Source organism: Cucumis melo, chromosome 2 (assembly GCF_025177605.1).
Source record: "Cucumis melo cultivar AY chromosome 2, USDA_Cmelo_AY_1.0, whole genome shotgun sequence".
Classification (NCBI taxonomy): domain Eukaryota; kingdom Viridiplantae; phylum Streptophyta; class Magnoliopsida; order Cucurbitales; family Cucurbitaceae; genus Cucumis; species Cucumis melo.
Window position 1 is genome coordinate 26,097,242 of NC_066858.1, and position 17,373 is coordinate 26,114,614.

The following is a 17,373-nucleotide window of genomic DNA, read 5'->3' on the forward strand; positions in this document are numbered from 1 at the left end:
CTAGCTTTTACATCACTCGATGGCCTACAACATAGTAGAAGCTTTCACTTGCATAACCACACCTAAGGTTCAAGTTGAGTTTTAAAATGTACCAAGGTATTCTGGCATTTCACCTTGAATTGTCAGTTCTTCCAAGCCATGTCCACACTCAATACATTGATGGAGCGTTCCGAGAGAGGGCATGACAGAAATCGTCAAGTTAACTATTATCACAATGGACAAGACATTTGATTTGGTGCACTTGTTAGAATTTTAAACCTTTTCTTTATTGTTCTCACGTATTTATAATCTCAACGATTTGATATTCAGTCGCTTAAAAGTCTTCCTCTATGGACCCTATGAGCTTTCGCTAAGTTCCTTTGAACTCCATTAAGCTAACCTCATAGATCCATCAAACTCTCTCTAGCTTGTTTAGGCTCTTTTAGTTTTTTTACTAGGCTAAAATTTCACAAAACTAGTAAACAACAAAATTCCTTTTAAACAAAGTTTTCGGTGCAAACTAAGTAACTAGTAAATAGGTGAATTTGGAGTTTGATTGCTAATAAAAGCAATAGATGAAAATACGGATCAAAGCTCACATTTCAACCTCCAAATAATATGTTTTGACTATACGATTGCATGACAAAAGCATCAACCTATGAACCAATAACCACTCCTATTTAATATTCCTTTTGAAAACTTAGTTTATATGCTTAAATATTTGCTGTGTCATTTGTGACTCCTTAGTAATTTAGACGAAGAAGAAATATGATAAGAACATTGGAAACATCATTCACGTCTACCCAAGCGTAAGCAAACAAAGCATAAAACGTGTACGACACAAATTTTCTCGGTTTCATTTTTATTAAAGTCAAAAACCGTGGCCTTCTACACAAAGTAATTCCTGCCCCCTGGACCACCCTCATAGCAAAAGTAGTAATAAAACTCTTTGTAGTTTCAAACATTATGCTGTCAATGAATATGAAAAAAAAATCATATTTTACTGCTTTTCAACAGATTAGCTGCTCGGCCCTTTTTTTAACACATTCCCATGAGTGTGAGAGTGTTCTCTTCTTTTGCCTATTCTGCCTAGCAAACATTTCTAAATATAAATCGATAGGGGGTCAGCGTTTTATTGCAGATACCGGCTGACCAGCCAAACTAGTAAACGAACCCAAATGAATTTAGATTCACTACATTCCTTGAGTTACAACAAGAGCCTATATACAAGGTGGAATTATGGTTTGGAAACTCAAGCCGGCCCAGCCATCATCCGTAGACACACGGGCATATACATATTTTTACGTATAACAGTGGACATGTCCAAAATTCAATACATCATTTCTACCATCTACCTTTAACTTAAGGCCGCAACCTTGGCCACGCTGCATTACTCTGCTGAACTCCTTCCGTACCGCACCAAAATCCTGGTACAAAACAAGATTCTTTCATTTCCAGACATCGTAGCATAGGCAAAGAATAAAACCAAATATGGCAAGTTTTTACTAATTAGCACCTCGATATTTCATATCTCACCTATACCCCACAAAAGCAAAAACCTAAGAACTCTCGGGTGCTGACATCGAAGGAACTGCCTGACTTTTGGTCTCTTTTGCCTCTTCCCCTTCAACAGAGGGATTTTCATCGCCTTTTAAATTTAGGGATCCTGGATTCATCTTCTGGACTTCTTCTCTTGTATAGATAAAAATCTTCCGAACCATACCACAAAACTCCCTGATTAAAGCCAACCCACAAGTTATTCAAATTTTTGATTCCACAAAGACAAGACACAACAGATGGATGTATGATTAGAGTCCTTACCGCCAAGGATCGTCTCCAACAAGCATCATGTCACCTTCATCATCCGTATATACAATAAGCCAATTCTTTTTGGGAGCCAGCAGCTCACCACCAAATTCAAACAGTTGGTCCAATTCAGCAACCAATTCATCGTAATTGTTGAACCTGCTAAGATCAACTGACCTTCCAAGTGCAATCCCCTGCTTGTGGACCTGGAACCAACAGAAAAATTATTATACCTGCTCAGATCCATCCCTCAAACTAATAAACATGTTAAAGGAGTGTGTATGTTTCGTTTCTTTTTTTTTTTCTTTTAGGGGGGGTGTAAAAGCAAGCAACCTTCGTACAACTCCTTGCTGAAGTACCCTGTGATTTGCATGTTTGCTGCAACTTATCGGCCTCACTGATGGCAACTGACTTATCAGCCAACTTTGAACCCCTAGGTAGTTCAGACTTCAGGCCAGACTCGATGGAATGGATTTGATGTACATTGGGATGCATCACATCTGCCTCGTTCATCATGTTTCTGTTCAATCCTACAGGGTCTGGAATAGCAGGATTTTTAACGAGGGAAATACCGAAAAGCTTACAATTCCCATCATTGGGTTTCAGTATATCTTGGTTCTGAAATAACATAGGTTTTGACATCAGTTCACTTGAATGAATTGGATAGTCAAAATGAGATGAAGGTGGAGGCATCAGCCAGTTTCCATGAGGCTGTTCAGTTCTAGGACAATGGGATATGGAATGATCGCCAAATCCATTGAAGGTAGCATTTCCTCTCACTTGATAAGATAAGTCACCAGCCCGAATATGACCCTTCTGACTGGAGTCAACCAGGTTGAGCGAGAGACCAGAAGGCAAGACAGACCATGAGCTACCACCAAGGAAGCTAAATTTTCCATCTTGTTCCATGGCATGCTTTCTGATTGAATTAGCAGTGACTACTGCAGAATCTCCCATGGCAGCACGAACACCAAGAGAAGAATCCATATCAGCTCCAAAACCTGACAGTAGATCTGCGTAGGTTGGCTCACTCCTTCCTGGAGGTATCCAGCTATCTGCTCCATGTTTCTTAGATGTAGAAACCACATCAACTTTCTCGTCATCTAGTGAAGGAGGCCACATAACAGATTTTTCGGCCACATCTGGATCACTGCCATCGATAAAATTGCCTCTCAAGGTCGAGAATTCTTGACCTTGCAAGACCCTTGTAAACGCACTGGCTGGTGAAGGGTCTACAGTCACTCTTGATGAGCCTTCTCGTGTAAGAACAGAGGAATCAGGGGATGTAGATACCATGTTCGATCGAGGCCTTTTAGGTCTAGTCATAGGAAGGGGATTCAGTGCAGGAGGAGCAAGGGCCGGCTCAATTTTCCACGGTGAGACTTTCTCCGGACGAGAAATAGTAGAAGTCTCATCCCATCTCACCTAGAAGAAAGTAAAAATGGTTGCTTAAAAATTCGCAAAAGAAAAAAAAACAAGGTTATACATGTCTTGCAAACATACTACCTTCAGGCATCTCCACTTGGAATCTTTCCACCTTTTGGGATCAGCATCTTCACATCCAATGATAGTACCAGTGAACCTAGAGCGTTGGAATTAGGATAATACATAAGTTTCCATTGAGAAACTAATCAAGAAAGAGAGAACCAAGAAGAAAGAAAAGGAAGGACTGGTAGATATTTAGAAGGTATAATCCTGTCGATACCAATTCTATGGGCACATACCTCTGTTCAGGAGCCTCTTCACCTTCAAATCTCATTTTAAACCGCATTCCTATGGTGTAGCTCTTCTTGATAGACTCCATATACTGGTCATATGGAACAATGAATTCAGAAGGGCTAGTCCTGAACAAACATTATGAGCAATTAGGCTTTGCCTTTAAGAGTTAACTAAACATACATGATATGGAAATGCGCATTACCTAGGCTTATAGTAGACAGTGAACATTGTGCCTGTAGAAATAGCATGCCAAGCAGTTGCAAGCACACCAAGATGCATGCTATGGCTAGATATGACCGATGATGGAACATTGCCATGTTGTCTCATTGCACGTCTCACACCAACGCGCAGCTCTCCATTCTCACCCCTATTTCAGCAAATATGATGATGGCTCCAATTAGACCAAAAGATAATCAAATAAAATAATTGAAAGGTAAAAAAATCTTTAATGAAGACCTCAAGAATATAAAAGCATCTCCTGCAACCAGTCTTTTTGAGCTCACGAAGACACTCCAACCACTCTGAAGCAAATGCCTTCGTGGTTGCCCTGACATTCCAAAAAAGCTTAAATGTTAGCAAAAAGAAAGACCGTTAAAAAAATCAAGAAAATTAACTGAACATGGGTGATCGCCAAAATATAATCCCCTGTCATCTAATCAGCACATTTGGCAACAAAGCTTTAGATTCGAGATACTGTTCCCAGATTGGTAGACAAGAAGCTGACTTCGTGTTACATATTAAAACAAGAGGTTATGTATGTTAACCTGTTTTATTGATAAAACAAACTGTATTGTAACAACAACCCCTCAGTTGAGGTCAATTCAAATTAAATAATTCATTACCTCGAAATATATGACGGAAACGCCATTCGTTTCCATGCAAATCCTTTGCAACCAACTCCTGGGTAGGAGGCTGTCGTGACATGTCCTAGCAAAATCAACTCCATAACATTCAGTTTTGATATTTAAGAAAGATGCCGAAACTCATACAATAATACAAATGTACTAACCAGTGGTGGAAGACATTCGTCAGCATGGCGTCTCAAGACTGAAAACCCCCCATGAGTACTAGTGTCAGAAGCAGTCAGAGTCTTGCAAAAAGAATGCACGTGAAATCTCCGCGGGGGAGGAGGTGGGGGTTCCTTGTCTACAGCATGCTCATCTTGCTGTAATTAACAAACACATCAGGTCGTCAAGATCATTGCAACACAACATAACATTGTAAACTGCAAGACAAAGAAGGGAACTTACATTAGCCTCTGGAAGCAAAGTGATCTGTGCAAATACCTCATCGGTTTCTGGTTCGGCCTGCAATTCACGAATATAGGATTCTCACATCAATAACAAAGTAAAACTACCTGGTACAAAACTCCCAGCCGGCAACCCTCGCAGATGTTTATTAAAAGGGAAGAATATATAGAAACGGAAAGCCCCCCAGTTTGGTAGTTACGTCCAAGAATTAGACCAGCGATACCTTTAAGTGCACATTAATAACGCGGCAGAGGATCTTTGATGGAAGGTTATAAACAGGCATCTGTTGGTCCGCCACTTGACTAGTTGATGCTTCCACCTTGATCCAGGAACCAAACAGATAATAATCATCAGTAAAATTGACTAGAAAGCGATATTAGAAACCAGGAAGATAGACGGTTTGACAAACCGGGGGGGGGGGGGGGGGGGGGGTGTTCCATGAACCCCATAAATCTGAGGTGAAAATAGAGCCGGGGCTTTTCATAAAAGAATGTTCCAAGGTAGGGAAAGAGGAGAAAAAATAATGGAACACAGGCAAATGACAGAGTATTAGATGGTACCCCAAAAAAATCGAGAGAATTAGGAGAGAGGGTTTATATTGTGATAAAATTAGAAAGAAGTGAAGGAAAAACCTGTTCGATATGGCCCTGAGGGAAGTAGAAGACGCGCTCGTTTTCACGAGGAACAGAAACGAGAGGACCAGCACAAGCATTCCAGAGCTCGGTGTAGAGAGCGATATCAGCATCTGTAGAGGGGGAGAGGAGAGGTGAGTAAGAGAAAGAAGAAAGAGTAGGAGAAGAAAAAAAAGGTGAGTAGGAGATAGGAATACCCCTGGGAGAGAGAGCGTTGGGTGGATCGGAGGTGTCTTTGGTAGAATCGGCATGGTCGTTGAAGGAGGCGGAATTGGGGTTGATCGAAACCTCGGAGGAGGCCATTCTAGGGAATCTGAAGACAGATCTCGGAGGTAGGTAGGGAATTGGTAAGTGTCATGCAAAAGCGGGAAAGAAGAGAAGGAAGGTGGAAAACCCTAGGTAGTAAGGTGGAAAGATGAGAGAATCCCCATGAGAGAGAGAGAGTTAAAAGGGTAATCGGATAGAAGGAAACTCTAGGTTGTGGGTGGGGATACGGTGGCCATCTGCAACTGGGCTCAGCATGAACTTGGGATTTCTCTCTACAACTGTCTGAAACAGTAGTAGGATTGAATATGGATGGAATTTGGAGGGTGAATTGGGTAAGAAGAGGCAGAGAGGAGTGGGGTGAATTGGAAAAGAAATGGGTGAAGGAAGGAAGGAGAGAGAAGGAAAGGCAATAATTTTGAAGGAGAGAGACGGCGTTAGGAGGTGTCGGCGTGTGATAGGGTAACGGCGTTGTAAGAGAAAATAGTAATTACGATAGAATAGAAACGTGGGAATGGGTTTGTCGTGGTATCTACAGGCAACGTTGGATTGGATGCTTAACATGTGTCACTCCCTTACTTCAACTACCCCTCCCCTTTTCACGCTAACCTTACTTAACTAAACTCCTCTCTCTCTCTCTCTCTTGTTTTTTGGGGACAAAGGCATTACCATAGTCAAGGAATACGAATGTGGGCTGCCTCTATCTTTAAAACATCGTTTTGGAATTAAAAATTAAAATCTCTATATATAGAGAGAGAGATCGTCTGAATATAATATAATATAATCTGCTATGTTTAATGTTTATCAAACAGTTGAATAAAAAGTCTTTTTTTTTTTTACTCTGAAAAAAAAGTTCTTTTCGTACAAATAAAAATGAGTATAATTGAGCTTGTACTACTGATGGAGGCTGGATTTCTCCCCCCTCCCCCACAAAAGAAACTGACCTAATGGTATGACTAATTCATTATTAAACTTGCAAATAAACAATAATTGCAAGGGTAAAAGTAAAACTCCCCCCGCGGCCCGCACTTATAGCAAAGATAGAGAAGAGAGTTAAATATTTGAGGGTCACGTGTCAATCTGGAGAGTGGGACCCAGGTGTGTTGGGTAATGTAAGAGCTGGTGTGCTTTGTATGGCCTAAAGCAACAAAATAGAGTTGGAATCTTTGTCCCCCCTTCACTTCTTCTTTCTTTCTTTCTTTCTTTCTTTCTTTTTTTTAATAATTAATAATAACAATAATTTGTAGCCTCTTTTTCGCAACCATCTGTTTCTTTGTAATGGTAATTCATGAAGACAAGATAAATTAAATTTGTAATACAAAGAATGGGGTAAATGTAATTTAGTTTGAATTGAATGGAATGAGGATAGAGGATGTAGGGGACTAAAGAAAGAGAGGGGGGCTGTGAGCCTGTGGCTGTGCACATAAAGGGAGAAGCATAGGAGAGGAGGGAGGGCCCTTTGCCTTGAAGAAGGAAAAGGAAGGGGTCACGAGCTGAAACAACAAAGTAAGCGTACGGACGACTGCTCAATTGAGGATGACCATCATCATCATCATGCCTTGGGAGGGGTCCACCTCACCCATCAGTCTTCTACATATATATCTTCTTCTTTTTTTGAAATAAAGAAACTTCATCAATGTTATTATTTCACAAACACCACATCCTAAACCTAAGCTTTATTAATAGATGTACATTTCACTTCATTCTAATTATAACTTTTTTAAAAATCCCAACACCATGACTTATGCAAAAGAGAAGCTAAGTGGAGTAGGTAGTAACAAAACACACAAGCATATGCTTAACAAACAAGACCTTAGTTAGTTAGTTATTGAATTAGGGTGAGCTGTGACCGTGAGCTTCCCAATAACAACAAATATAACACAATTAAGTGGGCCCTGCCTCCTCTCTCCTTAACACTGCTATTTTGACTCCCAAACCACTTACATGTCAGTAAGTCACAATTCCACAACCCTCTCTTGGCCTCTTTTGCTTTGCTTTCTTCTCTTTTATATTAGGTAGATGGATATTAGATTTCGGATGTCCAAACCCATAAACCCTCTCTCTCTCTCTCTCTTCTATCATCTATGCGTCAGGCTAATAAAAGCTTCCCGGCACAGGCTTCAATTGGGCCTAGTGTAATGGAGATGCAGTTGATTAGTGTGGCGAAATTCACGGAATTCAAATCCAAAATTCAATTCAGTTTACCAACTTTATACAAAAAAAGATTCTTTAAGCATCAACCAATAGACCACCAACACGTGCTCCCACTCACCCATCCTAGTTAGCCTTTGGAGCCTACTCAACTGTGGAACTTTTTAATTCGCTGTTACAATTTTTTTCTCTTTTTTTCTATTGCCCATTTCTTTCTTTCTTTCTTTAATTCCTTTCTTTCAGAAGAAATGGCCACATATAGGGGCAGGGAACACGTTGCATTTGGCTTTGGCTGGTACCCTACAGCCGCCCACCCCAACCAAGACCAACACATGTATCGTGAATCCCTTCCCCCACCTCACCTCTGAAATCTTTCCTTTTTTTTAACAAAAAAAAAAAAAAAAATCACTAAAGAAAGTAAAATGGGTGAGGTCAAAGCTGGAGGTCCACCCTCTTGTTAAGAAAAGCAACCATTGTCTACTTTTCAACAAAAATATATTCTAAACAAATGAGTCAACCATGACTACAAATTAATCCTTCTCGTTCCCCTAGAGAAAACGAAATAAAGTTGAATAATGAAGAAAGGGTTCTGACAAAGCTTGGTTGGACCAGGGACCTTGTTTTAATGTACCACGTAATTACACATTCCATTTCCATTTTCCACCACACTTGTTAGAAAACCATCATATTCATATTTGAAAATATAGCCTACCTCTGTTTGATATTTCAACCTCACTCTTACTTTATAAGAAACAAAACACACCAAAAGAAATAGCTTTGTCCAACCCGCCCTGTTTCATCTGCCATCCCCTGCCTCGCAAGTTTTACTGATTTATGATTTTCACAGCTAAACATTCCTCTTTTATTTACACAATATCAATGGATATCTCCCTTCCAACCACACACTTTGTGACTTGGACCAAACATAAAACTTACTTTCCCTATAAGAAAACCAACCACAACTCAACTATTTCCTAATACTAAACTAAACAAACAGAGCAGAAAACACAACTCCCCGTAAATTTAAATTTCAACTTCGGAGGTTAAACCATCCTTTTCAATATCATATTATAGAGAGGGGAAGATATTACATATATATATATACCCCACGTGTGAAATGATTGTATTGTCGATCACAATCATGGCTCCTTACCATACTCACATTTTACCCTTTCTGTGGCTCTAATAACACCTCTTTTGCCAACATCCAGCCATCTCCCTGTACTTCTTTCATCTTACATACCAGTAATACTATCATTTTTATGGACAAATAATAAGAAGAAAAAGGGCCTCTTATTGCATTGAACAATCTTAATTGTGAAATCTACAACACGCATAATGCAGTAACTGTTGATTAGAGCCTCAATTCAACAATCTTAGTTGATCCACCTCGTCTGCCGTTCTATCTACCAACCACATTACTATTAATTTCTGACTCTTTTCTTTATCCACAGAAAAAGAGGGAAAGAAACTTACTTTTCCCGTTGCTAAAATGACCAAACATTTCTCGTTCCGCTTCCCCACACAACATTCATCTCATCTTACTGTACTAACAAAATTACTATTATTTACAGCAAAATGACTTGCAGCGAAAAAAATGCTCCTCTCTGTGTGATGTGGAATGATGACAAATATAATGTTCATGTTCATTTGTCTCGAACCTTAATAACCAGGTGGGTCACTCTTTCAACCATAAATATCAAAACATAATTATGATAGGATGGCATGGACCCCTCCCCATTTTCAGGCTTCAGCATGGCCAATGGACATTCTAACACAATACCAACAGTCGTATCTTTAATTCATATGTCGCACACCTTACTCGTGCACATGGGAAACACGTTCCCACAAAACTCTACTTCCCTGCCTTTTCCTTCCTAAAACCCAGAACCTACTACTTAGCGCCAACTTTATTTGCTCACTTCCATGCCCTTGCGCACCATCTATTTTTATACTAGTAATATATTACATTAGTCGGTCATTAATTAATTCACCCTGCTACTGCTACTACTGCTGCACTGCTATGCTAGATAACTACTATAACTTAACATCTAACAATGAAATAGACTCGTTCAACACCCGACAATCCACAAAATATCGATCAGTCTTATCACAACAAAGAAAAGAGAGTTTCATGCTTGATACACTTAAGTTATGGTTATGGCCCCTTGATAGCGCAATACACTCTGAGCCTTCCTACCACCAAACTTTGCATTTACACCATCACCTTATCATCCCAACTATCTATACGTCCAACAACTCCTGACTTGTTCCTTTAACACACATCAACCCTGCTTATATATCCTCCACATTTAATGTCATCATTGTTGTTTCTCTTATTAACTACTAATCTACATATACATACCACAAAGGATCAACACATATGACCAATCGACTCCCAAACCATCCCCATAAGTAGAAGTAGTAAAACGCGAACCCATTAGTTTTGCATAGCTATCAGAGTTTAAAGTTGGGGGATCATAATTTACTTTAGGATTGGCCCACAAGCTAAGTGGATTGCAGCAAATAAATTAAAATGAACTCTCTTGGGATTATTTTGTTATGTTCTTTCCTTGGTACTCACACGACATGAAAGATTATTTAAGATATTTGAACCGAAAAGGAAACAGTTCAAGAGCCAAGACTCAAGTAGAGGAAATGTGTTTTGAGAAGAAAAAGGTATCAAATTAATAAACAATTAAAAGCAACGGAGAAAGGAAGCATAAGTTATACTATATATATTAACTAGAACGGGCTAATGGGGAGGGAGATAAATGTAGAGGGATCCATATATATATATATTAATTTGCAAATTAGGAAAGTCATAGAGCTGCCTTACCATGTTTAAAGGATTTATAATTTCCAATCTCCCATTTGGATGAACAAGCAAGATTTGGATTCCAATAGTGTCCTCTGTATAAGCAACGCCCCTCCTCCTCAACCTAGTGGAGGATTCTCGTTTTTTACTCTAGACATATATCCTGACTCGTCATACTGCCAACAAAAGAAACTGTCTAAACAATTTCATGGTAATAAGAAGAGTAAAAAGCGTTCCTCCATATTGATATAAAAGCAATCTATTAGCGGTTGAGCGTTGTTTTCTCAACGTGGGAATGGGATTATAATTTGATCCCCAAGGATTTGCAGTTCCCCAAAACAACGAAACAAGATGCAAGTTTCATTTATTTCTATCCAGTCTGTGAATATTTCCTCAAGCCCGTATTATTGACAGAATTTGCTATTGCATTAAAAGATGTAAGTACTATTTGCTTTTTGTTTCCGATTTTAGACCAAGAACGATCAAATGCTGTTTTATTTTATTTATGGAAAGGAGGCCGTGTTTAATATAGCAGAATATGAATATTGAATGGAGTGACTTTCGTTGAAGGGTGTTTTCAAAAATATAACAAACCCCCAAGTTCTGAAAAAAGACAAAAAAAGTTTCACAAAAATACAAAAAATGTTCCGTCAACCACAAGAAGAAGCTTAATATATTATATTTGGTATACAATCGTTTAGATTTGGTATACGATCATCTATATTTTGGCTACCTAAAAGTATATGATATTTTGAATTCAAAATTTGTTACACGATATGGTTAGCCTAATCTAAATGAGGTAAAAAAGAGGAAAAGAAAAAAAAAACGATGAAAAATAATAATAAAAAAAAGACGATGGAAAAAAATCAGATTTGGGTAAAAATCTAAACGACATGTAAAAAAAATAGGAAAAGAAGAAAGACGACATAAAAAATCGTGAAATGAAGGAGGACAATAGAAAAAATTGCATGGAATAAGTGAAGAAAGACGAAAAAACAAACTTCAAATATTTAAAAAAAATGGCTAACTTTGTTGTACGGTTAGTTTAGGGGGTCATTTGACCCAAGGGTTATGGTTGGGTTAACCCAACCCTTGTTTGGAATAAGGACCAAGGATTATCATAACTATTGTCTTACGTCTCTCTCATTCCTCTTAAACCCTCCTCTGCCATAATCATACCTATTTAATTACCCATAATTTTACTATTTCATTTATTTTTTAAATTTTACTATTTTATTTATTAAATGTCATTTGTTTTAATTAATTTAACGATCTTACAAAAATATTGTTTTTAAATTTATTTTATTTATGAAATTATTTTTAATTAAATATTAATTGTGATTAGTTGATGCATTTAGTCTTCATATTTAACTTTTTTTTAAAAAAAATATTATTTCATGTCTTTTATTTGTTTTTCACCTTTTCAAATATTTTATTTTAAAACTAATCTATCTATATCTAAACTATTTCTTATAAATTTAAGTTAAACAACAGTGAGTTAGGTCGGTTAGTTCAAGAGGATGTGTTGAGTTCCCTTCTATATCAGAGCTTATGTAGAGAACTCTTCACTTGTGACTTAAACAACAATAACTCATAAAAAAGAAGAGAGTTATATCTGTTAGGTATGAACGTGTTGAGTTTCTTCCGTAGCTTGTGTAGGAAATTCTTCGCTTTTGGTCTAAACAACAATAACTCATAAAAAACAAGAGAGTTAAGTTGGTTAGATCAAAATGCGTTGAGTTCCTTCAGGATTAGAGCTTGTGTAGGGAACTCTTTACTTTTGACCTAAACAACAATAATAACTCATAAAAAATAAGAGAGTTATGTCAACTAGATCATAATGTGTTGAGTTCATTTAGTATTAAAACTTGTTTAGGGAACTTTTCACTTTTGACCTAAACAACACTAACTCGTAAAAAACAAGAGAGTTATGTTGGTTAGGTCTGAAAGTGTTGAGTTCCTTCAGTATTAGAACTTGTGTAAGGACTCTTCACTTTAGGCTTAAACAAAAATAACTCATAAAAAACAATAGAGTTATGTTGGTTAGGTCTGAATGTATTGAGTTCATCGGTATTAGAACTTGTGTAGGGAACCCTCACTTTTGGCCTAAACAACAATAACTCATAAAAAACAAGAGACTTTAGTCAGTTAGGTCCGAATGTGTTGACTTCCTCCAGTATCAAAACTTGTGTAGAGAACTCTTCACTTTTGGCATAGACAACAATAACTCATAAAAAACAAAAGAATTAAGTCAGTTAGGTCAAAATGAGTTCCTTTAGTATTATAACTTGTGTAGGAAACTCTTCACTTTTGGTCTTAACAAAACCAGACTTGCCTAGTTCTTAAAGTTCTTTATCTTGCATCGAGTTGATCGAGAACTTAGAAAATAGGAGAAATCCTTCCCGATCCACATGCGGAAAAAACAAGTCTAAGTCGTTTTTAACTCCTTTTAAGCATGTCTAGAGTTGGAGTAGCAAAACTTGAGTGCATACTAAACATGTTTTCGCCATGCAGTTGTAGTTAAAACTTGTTTCCAACTTATAGCTAGCTTTTTTGAATGACTAAATGAAACTTAGAATAACTTTAGATTGGTTGTTGAGGCATAGAGTTAGGCTTACTTAGTTGGCTTGTTAAGAAGGCATCAAAGTTATACTTGTATGATTGTTTTAGATCTTGCACTTAAGTTTGTTGTGTGCTTCCTTTGCATGTTGCTTGACTGTATGTTTTAGATTTTTCTTTACTCGGGACGACCAAAGCTTAAGTGGGGGGTTTGAACGTACTTGAAGCATGCTAATTTTGGAGTTTGAATGTAAATCTTGTTTTGTTATAATGTCTTGTTTTTCCATGAGGAATCGAGTTTAATTCAACTTTTGGGAGAACTTTTGGATGACGATAGCCAATTGCTAATTTCATTAATTAAGATATTGAAATTTCCTTTTATGATTAGGATCAAGTTAATTGGAGAATTTTTAGTGTCAGCTAGAGAGTACTTTGTTTGGCTAAAATCTCCAGGTAAGAGATTCTCCTACTATACCTTCAAACTGAATTTAAGAGACCACATGTGATTATGATTATGCATTGATGATAGTTAAAATGCATAACTTGATGCTATTGATAATGATTGTCATTATATTGATTGATGATAATGATTAATATTATGTTAATGACTGGTAGTATGTTGATGATGATGACTGTTGATGTTGATGTTGATGTTAATGCATGATATATTAATCACATGATTAAGAACGTTAAGATTAATATTCATGTCTTGTTTATGATGTTTATGATATGCTACATGTTATGGATGAGTATTCTGTTAACTTTGTCTATTAAAGTCGTACCCACATGGGTGTCCCTCAGAATCACTACCTTTTTATGACTGTGTAGTCCGATAGAATCACCAGTTCAATATGACATAGACATGATTACGAGTGATTTGACGGAATCACTCACAGCCCAATTGTCTTAGTGTTTCCTTTGGGTACACTAAAGATCAGTTTGTCTTAGGTGTTCCCTTGGGTTCACCGAAGACCATAGATGTTCCTACGAGATTACAGATTGTACGTGTTCGGAAACGTGCTAGTTCACGGGTACTTCTTTACAGGACTCTAATGAGAAGTTAACAGATACCTAGCGGGACTAGTAGTGGGTCTCTTACTGAATATATGTTTATACTCACTCTTTCTATGTTTAATATTTCAGGCAAAGGTATAGGTACAGGAAAACTGGCGAGCGACAAAAAAGGACCCGTAACATGTCATATGGGGACTCAGTTTTGCTTCCACATTTATGTATTAGTATTCTGTTTTTAATGAAAACTTAGTCTTCCTCTTTTAAAAAAAGTGTCTCTTATTATTGTCTCTTTTTAGTAATGACCTCAGCTTAGTATAAAGAGTTAGGTTGTTACACATTGAGAATAATAAAGAAGCATAAAGCAAAAGTCCTAGGGGATCAGAATGTGCACCGAGATATCTCAACTAGGTTAACACTCCCTTAGCACCGAAACAACCCCATAGCTAAGCATGAACAAAGAAAGAAATTAAAAATAGAAAGTACGAACTATGAAAGTCCAGAAAATTAACATAGGAAGAGACTAGGAAATAAGACTAAAAATATGATGTAAAGATAGAAACAAAACTACAACTGCTGAGTGGTACAAAATTGAGGCTAGAAACAACGTTGGATGAAAATTAAGAGGCTGTTTGGGGGAGAAAATCTGCCTAGTTGAGATAAATATCTTGCATTGAGTAATTCCCAAACTTCTTGTTTAAGGAAACCCAAAGCACTTTTTTTCGGAGAGAGAAGGACTTCTGAACAAACTTTTATTTTTCATGGAAAATCCTCTGATTTCTTTCGAACCACAGTTCGAAGAGGATAGGTTTTAGCAAATTTAACCATAATAGTCTTGGCTTCTTGAAGAGCAGAAGACCCTCTAGAAGCTGAACAATCGAAGAGCGAAGAGAGCCATAAAAAACCCAAACAATGTTGAAGATGGAGAAAAATCTATCCTAGCAAAATGGGGAGAAACGACAAAATAAGAACATATGAGTTGAAGTCTCATTTGCATTCAAATAGAGGGGGCAAACTGAGGGAAGAAAGCACTTGATAGGGGCCTTCTTTTGAAGTATATCGGCACTATTAAGGGACCCAAAAATCATTACTCAAATCGGAATATTAACTCTTCGAGAGCTGGAAGACTTCCATAAGGCTTTAAATAAACGATTATCCATTGGTCGAGCTGAATGCAAATTGAGAGATTTAACCGTAAAACAACCATGGGGTCAATAGACCAAACCTTGTGATATTCTAAATCAAGAACTTGTTCACCTCAGAGAAGGGAGAGTAATGATTCAAATTCGACAATTTCAGTATAATCTTTTAAACTTCTTCTAAATGGTAGGGACTAAGAGAGGGTCGCAAAATCCCAATGATTGGCAACTGAGCATGGTGAAAGTAGGTCTACTCTGTAAAGTAAGGTAAAAAGGCCTTTGAGTGGTGAGGTTGCAACCCAAATGTCTAAAAAAAAACTTGTTCTACTACCATTACCAAGTTTAGTTAATGTAGAGATTCCACCGACCTCCACACCTTCGAGATGCTAATCCATGGGCTCCTTAAACTATTTCTAGACTTTCCCAATATGAACCAATCAAAAGGCTCTTTATCGTGGATGCTACAAATAATTTTCCTCCAAAAGGCATAATCTTCCATAGCAAATCTCTAGCCCCATTTAGCTAGCAAGGTAGAATTGAGAGTTTTGAGGCCTCCAAGGCCTCGAACCCTTTAACGGAAGAGAAACCAAGTTCCATTTGACAAGGTTAAGCTTGCTATCAGAATAACCTTCCGAAAAGAAATTTCTTGTCATTTTTTTCCAAGGAAACGACCACATTTTGAGGGATAGAGAACCTGGATAGATAATAAGTTGGGAGGCTTGCCAAGACTATATTGCACAAAATTTTCCTTCCTCTTTTAGAGATATTAATGTGCTTCCATCTGTTTAGTTTCTTATGAATAAGATCGATAACCAGTTGCCAGAAATGACACCGAGGATAGCCTCCTAAAGGAGACCTAAGTATACAATAGGTAAATTGTCTGTCTTGCAGTCAATATGGTCAACAATTTGTAGTAGGATGTCCTCGGATATATTAACTCCACTGAGAGCTGATTTTTTCCAACTTACTTCCTTCCCCGAACACCATTCAAAGAGTCTAATAGCTTTCTTAAGCTTGAGAAGTATTTGATCATCAAATTTATAGAAGAGAAGAGTATCATCAGCAAATTGCAGCAAGGGGAGGTGTATAAAATCCTTGCCCACAAGGAAGCCCTCATACCGACCACTAAGGTGAAGCTTGTTGATGATGGCTGCTAAAACCTCACTTACAAGGAGAAAAAGGAAGGGAGAAAGGGATTCCCTTGACGAATACCTCTTGAAGCAGTTATACGGCCCCTTGGCCTACCATTGATGAAGATGGAGAAATTAGGATTCGACAAACAGTCCATCATTCATGATGTCCATTTGGGGAGAATTTTTTCAGAATTAGAACCTTTTCTAAAAATCCCCAATCAACATGGTCAAAAGCTTTTTCAAGATCCAACCTTTTTTCTTTTTGGCTTTGTAATCCTCCACTGCCTTATTTGCAATCAAGATAGGATCAAGAATCTGCGTTCCTTCAATTCAAGCACTTTGGAAAGGGCTGATGATGGTGTCCATTACATATTTTAATCTTTTTGCAAGGATTTTTGCAATCACCTTGTAAAAAAGAGTTGTAAGACTAATTGGACAAAAGTTCTTCATAACTGAAGCTTTCTCTTTTTTCTAAACAAGGCATAAGAAATTTTCTTGAACACAAGCGTTTAGCCTTCCATCTCTGTGAAAATCATCCAACAAGGACTTGAAGGAGTCCTTGAAATTGGCCCAATGTTTACTTTAATTTTTCAAGATTTTTTATACACGATCTTTTATTTTTTTTACAGGATTGTTTACTTTTTTAAACGATAGTTTACATTTGGTTACTCCAATCTAAATTATTTTTTTTCAAGATTCTTTATACACGATCTTTTAGATTTTGCTATTTTTTGTACACAGTTTAGACAGTCGTTTAGATTTGGTTACCCAAATGAAAAACGCGTAAAAAATAAAAAAGAAGAAAGACGATGGAAAGTAATTGTGAAAAAAAGAATATGAAAAGTAGAAAGACGATGGAAAGAAATCAAAATGAAAAAAGAAGAGAAAAAGAAGAAAAACGATGGAAAGATC

At 37.4% G+C, this 17,373-nt stretch overlaps 1 protein-coding gene across 2 annotated transcripts; it reads right to left on the reverse strand.

The window, feature by feature from the left end:
- Positions 1–1,088: 1,088 nt before the first annotated feature.
- Positions 1,089–6,053, reverse strand: LOC103502275 (auxin response factor 2B). 2 transcript variants are annotated; one of them, XM_008466144.3, is made up of 14 exons: positions 5,584–6,053; positions 5,387–5,499; positions 4,978–5,073; positions 4,755–4,811; positions 4,514–4,669; positions 4,347–4,431; positions 3,961–4,051; positions 3,707–3,871; positions 3,510–3,629; positions 3,292–3,367; positions 2,119–3,210; positions 1,801–1,991; positions 1,496–1,713; positions 1,089–1,406 (listed from the first exon to the last, which is right to left on the reverse strand). In XM_008466144.3, the coding sequence occupies exons 1-13, from the start codon at positions 5,687–5,689 to the stop codon at positions 1,539–1,541; spliced, it is 2,523 nt and encodes an 840-aa protein (XP_008464366.2). In that variant the 5' UTR covers positions 5,690–6,053; the 3' UTR covers positions 1,089–1,406; positions 1,496–1,538. The 2 variants fall into 2 exon arrangements, with proteins under 2 accessions (XP_008464366.2, XP_008464365.2); XM_008466143.3 differs by having other exon boundaries at positions 1,516–1,713; positions 5,584–6,048.
- Between the last annotated feature and the right edge of the window lie 11,320 nt (positions 6,054–17,373).

What these genes read in the sequence shown, in the direction of transcription:
- LOC103502275 (XM_008466144.3), bottom strand. Translation starts at nt 5,689, where the DNA reads ATGGCCTCCTCCGAGGTTTCGATCAACCCCAATTCCGCCTCCTTCAAC. An exon ending in CAACGCTCTCTCTCCCAGGG is followed by an intron (nt 5,500 to 5,583) that starts GTATTCCTATCT and finishes CCCCCTCTACAG; the next exon opens with ATGCTGATATCGCTCTCTAC. An exon ending in TTATTAATGTGCACTTAAAG is followed by an intron (nt 4,812 to 4,977) that starts GTATCGCTGGTC and finishes CGTGAATTGCAG; the next exon opens with GCCGAACCAGAAACCGATGA.